This window comes from Danio rerio, chromosome 18 (genome assembly GCF_052040795.2).
Source record: "Danio rerio strain M-AB ecotype USA chromosome 18, GRCz13ab, whole genome shotgun sequence".
Classification (NCBI taxonomy): Eukaryota; Metazoa; Chordata; class Actinopteri; order Cypriniformes; family Danionidae; genus Danio; species Danio rerio.
The window spans coordinates 117,501-125,000 of record NC_141038.1 but is presented as its reverse complement, the minus strand read 5'-3'; the positions used below and the strand labels follow the sequence as shown (position 1 = coordinate 125,000).

General features: G+C 53.3%; 2 protein-coding genes across 4 annotated transcripts in view; one reads left to right on the top strand and one right to left on the bottom strand.

The window, feature by feature from the left end:
• fsd2 (fibronectin type III and SPRY domain containing 2) overlaps positions 1 to 5,246 on the bottom strand; it is a 6,124-nt gene extending 878 nt beyond the window's left edge. For 2 of the 3 annotated variants that reach the window (XR_015514517.1, XM_087292742.1), the window contains exons 1-13: positions 5,203 to 5,246; positions 4,669 to 4,767; positions 4,336 to 4,431; positions 3,978 to 4,211; positions 3,878 to 3,900; positions 3,242 to 3,366; positions 2,720 to 2,878; positions 1,217 to 1,351; positions 966 to 1,116; positions 735 to 868; positions 397 to 529; positions 149 to 325; positions 1 to 73 (exon numbers count right to left, since the gene is read on the bottom strand). The exon at positions 1 to 73 is cut by the window's left edge. Coding sequence is in view for 2 of the 3 variants with exons in the window: in XM_087292742.1 (XP_087148868.1) it covers positions 1 to 73; positions 149 to 325; positions 397 to 529; positions 735 to 868; positions 966 to 1,116; positions 1,217 to 1,351; positions 2,720 to 2,878; positions 3,242 to 3,366; positions 3,878 to 3,900; positions 3,978 to 4,211; positions 4,336 to 4,431; positions 4,669 to 4,767 (1,539 nt within the window). In the remaining variant the exon portion in view is untranslated. Of the gene's footprint in view, positions 74 to 148; positions 326 to 396; positions 530 to 734; positions 869 to 965; positions 1,117 to 1,216; positions 1,352 to 2,719; positions 2,879 to 3,241; positions 3,367 to 3,877; positions 3,901 to 3,977; positions 4,212 to 4,335; positions 4,432 to 4,668; positions 4,769 to 5,202 lie in introns of all 3 variants that reach the window. The other variant, XM_087292743.1, reaches the window with a different exon arrangement.
• Positions 5,247 to 5,948: 702 nt separating this feature from the next.
• whamm (WASP homolog associated with actin, golgi membranes and microtubules) overlaps positions 5,949 to 7,500 on the top strand; it is an 8,466-nt gene continuing 6,914 nt past the window's right edge. Inside the window, exon 1 of the mRNA XM_087292741.2 lies at positions 5,949 to 6,491. Within this exon, the coding sequence (XP_087148867.1) occupies positions 5,970 to 6,491 (522 nt within the window). The 5' untranslated portion in view covers positions 5,949 to 5,969. The remainder of the gene's footprint in view (positions 6,492 to 7,500) is intronic.

Genomic DNA, 7,500 nt, shown 5'->3' with positions numbered 1-7,500 from the left:
ACCCACCCGCAGCGCCGGCACCGTCACACACACATCCGGAGACCAGCCGCCGTGCAGGAACTCATACCTGTGCCTGAGGAGGGGGGGGGACACGTCAGTCAGTGTGTGTGTGTGTGTGTGTGTGTACTGTTCCAGGGGTGTGTCTCACCTGGAGGGCGTGAGTGTGTGCCTCATGCACCAGGACGTGTTGTTCCCGCCCAGGTAAGAGTTGCGGTGTGTGTCCTCGTACGCCACGCCGATGCGGTACTCAGTGCTGGACTCCACCTCCACCTCCCAGTAATACTGACCCCTGATGGGCACCAGGTCCCCCAGCACCGCCACACACCTGCAGCACACACAGCGGTCAGGCCTGTGCGAGTGTGTGCACGTGTGTGTGTGTGTGTGTGTGGGCCTCACCTGGCGAAGGTGTTGTCGCTGAAGGTCATGTGACTGAGAGGAAGATCTTCATCCAGGTAGAACATGCTGAGGCCGTCAGCTGACAGAGAGAGGCTCGGGTGCGCAGTGTCCTCCAGCAGGCGGAAGAAGGTACCTGTCACACACACACACACACACACACACACACACACACACACACACACACACACACACACAAGTACGTCACACATATCACACACAGGTAAGTCACTCACACACACACACACACACACACAAGTACGTCACACATATCACACACACACTCAAGTACGTCACACATATCACACACACACACACACACACACTGTGTGCAAGCGCACCTGTGCTGCAGATGTGTATGGGCTCGCTCCTCTGGCTCGGCCCGCCGGTGTTCACGGCTCTGATGTGGATGATGAAGCTCCGCCGCGGCTGCAGCTGCACCACACACTCACAGCACGGGATCGCCACGATACATCTGCAGCACACACACACACACACACACACACACACACACACACTACAGCTGTGCTCACATACACATGCGTCTGTGTGTGTGTGTGTGTGTCACTGACTCTGTCGCGCCGCCGTCTCCGTCTGCGCAGTCCTCCGTCAGCTCGAGTGTGTATGACTCCACAGGGTTTGTGTTTCCAGAGTCCCAGCGGATCAGCGCCGCGTCCAGACTGCTCACACACTCCCGAGGCCGGATCACAGGCGGAGAGGGGACTGCACAAACACACACACACACACAGATGGAGTGTTACCTGTGTGTGTGTGTGTGTGTGTGTGTGTGTGTGTGTGTGTGTGTGTGTGTGTGCAGACTCACCGGTCATGTAGACGGCTCTCTCGCTGGCCGGGCTGATGCCGCTGGTGTTGGTCGCCGTCACCCACAGCTCATACTGCGCATTCGGCAGCAGATCACACACTCGACAGTGCGTCTCCTTCACCTTCATCTCACACACTGACACACACACACACACAGATTTAACCAAAACACAGCTGTGTATTCCTGAAAGCTGTGTCATTGGTGAGGTGTGTGTAATCGTGTGTGTTTGTGTTATTATGTGTGAATGTATATGTGTGTGTGTTATATAAAAACTTTATTAGGTACACTGTCCAACTGCTGGTTAACACAAATATCTAATCAGCCAATCACAGGGCAGCAGCTCACTGCATATAGGCATGTAGACATGCTCAAGAGGATCTGCTGCAGGTCAGAGCGAGCATCAGAATGGGGGAGAAAGAGGATTTAAGAGACTTTGATCGCGGCATGGTTGTTGCTGCCAGACGGGCTGCTCTGAGTATTTCAGAAACTGCTGATCTACTGGGATTTTCACGCACAACCATCTCTAGGCTTTACAGAGAATGCTCCGACACAGAGGAAATATCCAGTGAGCGGCAGTTCTGTGGGCGCAAATGCCTTGTTGATGAGGCCAGAGGTCAGAGGAGAATGGCCAGACTGGTTCCAGCTGATAGAAAGGCAACAGTAACTCAAATAAGCACTCGCTACAACCGAGCTCTGCAGAAGAGCATCTCTGAACACACAACACGGCCAACCTTGAGGCGGATGGGCTACAGCAGCAGAAGAGCACACCGGGTGCCGCTCCTGTCAGCTAAGAACAGGAAACTGAGGCTACAATTCACACAGACTCACCAAAACTGGACAATAGAAGATTGGAGAAACGTTGCTGCTCTGATGAGTCTCCATTTCTGCTGACACATTCAGATGCTCGGCTCACAATTTGGCCTCAACAACATGAAAGCATGGATCATCCTGCCTTGTATCAGCAGTTCAGGCTGGTGGTGGTGGTGTAATGGTGTGGGGGAGATTTTCTTTGGGTCCATTAGTACCAATTGAGCATCAACGCCACAGCCTACCTGAGTATTGCTGCTGACCATGTGCATCCCTTTATGAGCACAGTGTCTCCATCTTCTGATGGCTACTTCCAGCAGGATAACGCAGCATGTCATAAAGCTCAATCATCTCAGACTGGTGTCTTGAACATGACAATGAGTTCACTGTACTCAAATGGCCTCCACAGTCACCAGAGCTCAATCCAATAGAGCAGCTTTGGGATGTGGTGGAACGGGAGATTGGCATCATGGATGAGCAGCCGACAAATCTGCAGCAACTGTGTGATGCTATCATGACAATATGGAGCAAAATCTCTGAGGAATATCTCCAGCTGCTTGATGAATCTCTGACACCAAGGATTAAGACAGTTCTGAAGGCAAAAGGGGTCCGACCCGGTACTAGTGAGGTGTACCTAATAAAGTGGCCAGCGACTGTATGTATTAGTGTGTGTGTGTGTGTGTGTGTGTGTGTTACCCTCCTGCGGGGTCAGTAGGGTGCAGTCGTCTGAGATCAGCCTCCAGTGCAGCAGGTAAAACTCCACAGTGTCATCAGAGAACAAACTCCAGCACACATGCAGAGATGTGTGTGTGGCAGAGTTGGAGATCTGCGGGTTCATGACCGGAGCTGAGGGAGCTACACACACACACACACACACACACACACACACACACACACACACACACACACACAGAACACTGTCAGTATAACACCAGTAAGTGATAAGGTGTGAGCGCTCTGATGTTGTTCTTGTACAGTGCTGGGCAAGGGTTAGTCTTTATCTGCAGTGTACGTTACTCTCTCAGGTGTGTGTGTGTGTGTGTGTGTGTGTGTGTGTGTGTGTGTGTTTACCTAAAGCGCTCGTTCACCTGCAGTATTTAATCATGTCATTAATGTTTCCTGCTATGGAAGTCAGTGCTGACACACTCTTGAGCAACATTTCCTGAAGCATGTCTTGGCCTACAGGTGTGCTGATGTTAACCCGGTTAAGCGTCTGACCTGGCAGAGCGTTTATGGAGTCCATCATCTGTCGGACGTCGGACAGATCTGTGCTCGGCACCTGAAACTCCAGAGACACGCCCAGCTGAAGCTCCTCCTCCTCCTCGCTGGAGAACTGCTCCATTCTGATTGGACAGAAGATTCCAGACTCTCATGAAGGCCGAGTTAGTGAACGAGTGAAGCGCACCGACCCGTCAGGCCCGTTACAGAGCCGAGTCTAATCACACCTGATGACTGAAACACTTTGATTGACATTCTCCCTTTGTACATGTCAAGCCCCGCCCACCAGTGCCCCTCTCATTAGCATATCCAGCAGGCCTGAGTGAGAAGCAGCCGTCTGTCCATTAGCCATTAGAGTGTTTGAGCTGCTGAAGATGATGTCAGCATAGACTAAGAGGATTATAGATGTGCAGTTCTAGATGAACACATCAACAGTGCTAGAGGACATTATCTGTGTGCTCAAACACACACACACACACACACTCTGGAGACAGCGGAGTGGTGTACAGCTCAGTCAGGAGCAGTGTGTGTGTGTGTGTGTGTTCTACACTATAGAGCAGCGGTGCGTCTCCCTCCTCCCCTGTTCATAACCCTAAAGCTCAAACCTGTTCCCGGATCAGCTGCGGCGTCTCTCACCTGTTGATGATGGGCATGACCGCCTGTCAAACAGAGAGAGAGGGGCGGGGTCAGTGTGTGATGACGTCAGCGCTCTAGTAAAGAACAGCTGACCTCTGACCTGCAGGAAGGCGTGTGTGTGCTGCCGGCGGTGCAGTGTCTGCGCGCTCTGGATCAGCAGTTTGGCGGTCTGCAGTGTGTTTCCGCAGCGCAGCAGCTCGCCGTACAGACGCTCCAGCTTACACTTCTTCTGCTCACACACTGACGCCACCCGAGCCTCCGCACGCACACACACACTCTGCAGAACATCTGCGTAGTGCTGCTCCAGCTGCTGCTCCTGACGCACAAAGTTCTCCTACACACACACACACACACACACGTGCAGCATGAACCTTCACTGATTATAAACACAGAACAGATGTGTGTGTGTGTGTGTGTGTGTGTGTGTGTGTGTGTGTGTGTGTGTGTATGTGTTGCACCTCCACAGTGACGAAGATCTCCTCCAGGTTGCTGGCGAAGTTCTCCATCTCCACAATCTTCTGGCTCAGTTTATCCCTGCAGCTGCGCAGATCATCCTGACACACACACACACACACACACACACACACACACACACACACACACACACACTGTCCTGACTGAACTGGTAGCTTCTGCAGTGTTGTCCGTGGCTCTGTTCAGTCGTGTGTGTGTGTGTGTGTGTGTGTGTGTGTGTGTGTGTGTGTGTGTGTGTGTGTGTGTGTGTGTGTGTGTGTGTGTGCGCGCGCTCTGCTCTCCACACTGTATGCTGACCTGAGCAGATCTGTTCTCACCTTCAGGTGTGTGGACGCCTCAGGTGTGCTGGAGTCTTCATCAGCGGCCTCCTCCTCCTCGATCACATCCAGACGACCTCTGACCTCTGACCCCTCCATCTTGACGGGCAGATTACAGTCAGCGCTACACACTCCTTCAGCTCTCTACTGCGAGTGTGTGTGTGTGTGTGTGTGTGTGTGTGTGTGTGTGTGTGTGTGTGTGTGATCTCAGTGAGGAACACCAGAGTGCAGCTGATGATGAACGCTCACAAAATCTCCACTCTCTCTCTCACACACACACACACACGCTCTCACACAGACACTCAAACTCACTCATAAACACACAAACATGCGCACACACTCTCAGACATTCACCCAAACACACACACAAACTCTCAAACTTACTCACACAGACATAAGCTCAGTCACACACACACACTCACACTGACAGAATCTTACTCAAAAACAGACACAAACATGCTCACACACACTCTGAATTGTTCAGATAGACAGGTTTGCAGTGTGTGTGTGTGTGTGTGTGTGTGTGTTCAGTACCTGCTGCTGCTGCTCTGAGTGTTTCTGCTGATCTGCTGGAGCACAGTAAATATAGCCTGAAGTGTCCAATATCAGCAGCTGACACACACACACACACACACACCAGCCTGTAGGCCGCCTGCTGTTGGGGGGGTGTAAAGTGTAATGGGGCGCTGTGTGATCTGTTATGAGCTGGATCAGCTTGCCGGGTCATCATTAACTGTGTGACTGAAGCAGAATCTCCTCAGATCAGACAGAGGGGGATGAGCAGACTCTGCTGGGTTTGGGTTTGGGTTATCAGCGCTTCTGCATGTGAGCGGGTGACGGCTCTGGGCTGGAGTCTGACAGGTGGAGCCAGAACTTCCCTGCTCTCTTCTGCATTTCTGAGAGCGGACGGAACCTGCCTAGTTCTGCTCTGCGCCCGAGGCTGTGCTTCTGTCAGCTGTGAGGATGCTCCTGCAAAATCCCACATGGAGGATTTCAGCTGGGTTTTCCATAGTGTCATTTAAAAGTGTCCGCCAGAGGTCTCAGCAGGACGGGCTGCACAGTGCTGGTTCAGCCGCAGATGAATGCGCGGGTCACATTTATAACGGGTCAGATCAGCAGATCAGCGGACTGACGGAGGCGGAGACCTGCACTGAGGATATTTCTGTGCGCATGCCCGCGTGCGCGCGTCACCGGGTCACGGGGACGCCGGAATTCCCCAGCCCACGTGACAGCGCGATGAAACAGGCGGAAGTAAAACATAAACACACACAGAGGCGGAAGAGAAACACACGCACAGCGCTATGGACGGCGAGCGGATGGACAGTCTGGACGGCTGGGTCGCGGTCAGGAGCGACGCGTTCGCGGAGAGCGAGCGTCACCGGCTCCGGTTCATCGTGGAGTGGAACGAGATCGAGGCGAAGTTCGCGGTGACCTGTCACGACCGGACGCTGCAGCGGCGCGGGGACGCGAGCGGGAGTCGCAGCGCTCTGTTTTCCAGCGCGCAGCTCGCGCACGCGCACAACCAGCTGAGCGCGGTCACGCAGGAGCTCTCCGCGCTGTTCCCGGACCTGTCGGCGTTCCGCGAGCCCGGCCTGTGGGAGCTGCTGTTCTCCGGCGCGCCGCGGGGCGATGCTGACGCGCCCTGCCGCCTCCTGGAGCGCTACCTGAGCGTCGCGGTGGACGCGTGCGGCCGCAGGATCGTGCTGGACGCGCTGTTCTGCGTCTCCGAGGAGGATGAGCGTCAATACTTCGAGAACATGCAGGAGTTCAAGAGCAGAGCCATGCGCGAGCACCTGACGCGCACCGGGGACGCGCTGCGGGCGGTGAGGCTCTGTTTTGTTCTGTCATGTCATGTCATGTCATGTCATGTTCTGTTCTGTTCTGTTCTGTTCTGATTATTCTGCGCGTGTTGTTCTGCTCTGTTATGGTCAGCTCTGCTCTACACGGTTCTCTTCTGTACTGTTGTATTCGGTTCTGTTCTATAATCTGAGTTATTCCCTCTGTCCTCTCCTCTCCTGTTCTCTTGTTCTGCTCTGTTTTCTTTCTGGTCTACTTTTCAATTCACCTTCATTTCTCTAGCGCGCTCACACTGTAGATTGTCAATGCAGATTCACATGGTAGATTGTAGTGAACTGAAGCGGTGTCAGTCCAGTGTTCAGAGCTGAAGCTCAGTTCAGTTCAGTTCAGTGTGCTTTCATCTTCACTGCTGAGAGTCCAAACACTGAAGAGTAAATCCATCCATGAGCAGAAACACAAGACCCAAACCAAGCAGAACAGTGGAGGAACAACTTCACCAACTGACCAAAGTGAAGGAGAGAGACCAGGCTCAGGTGGGCTCCACCATTTCTCCTGCAGTGCAGAGCTGCAGTCTAGGCGCCGGAGGCTGGAGAGCGCTGGACGTCCATCGTGGAGAAGCTGCAGGTGTGAACAGGTCACCGGCTGGTGTTCAGGCTGCCCCGCCGGATCTGTGTGGGGACTCGTCTGTCACTGGAGTCTCACAGGGATCAGTCTCATGCTCTCCACTCCTCCATGACCACCACAGCATCAGCTCAGGATACGGCCTGGTCCAGGATTATGGAGACTTTGGTAACAGTGAAGCAGACTAACATAAGCGCAGACGCCGTTCACATATAATGTTTTAGGGAAGTGTTCCCGGCTCCGCTTTCCCTGAATAATGCAGACTCGCACTCCTTTAGAGGATCTGGATTTCAGCAGTGTGTGTGTGTGTGTGTGTGTGTGTGTGTTCTGTGTACGCTAATGCACAGAGATGTGTGTTTAGTCTAGTCTTACACTGGCAGAGTGTGTCTGTGCCGGGAGGCTGTTCCAGAGTTA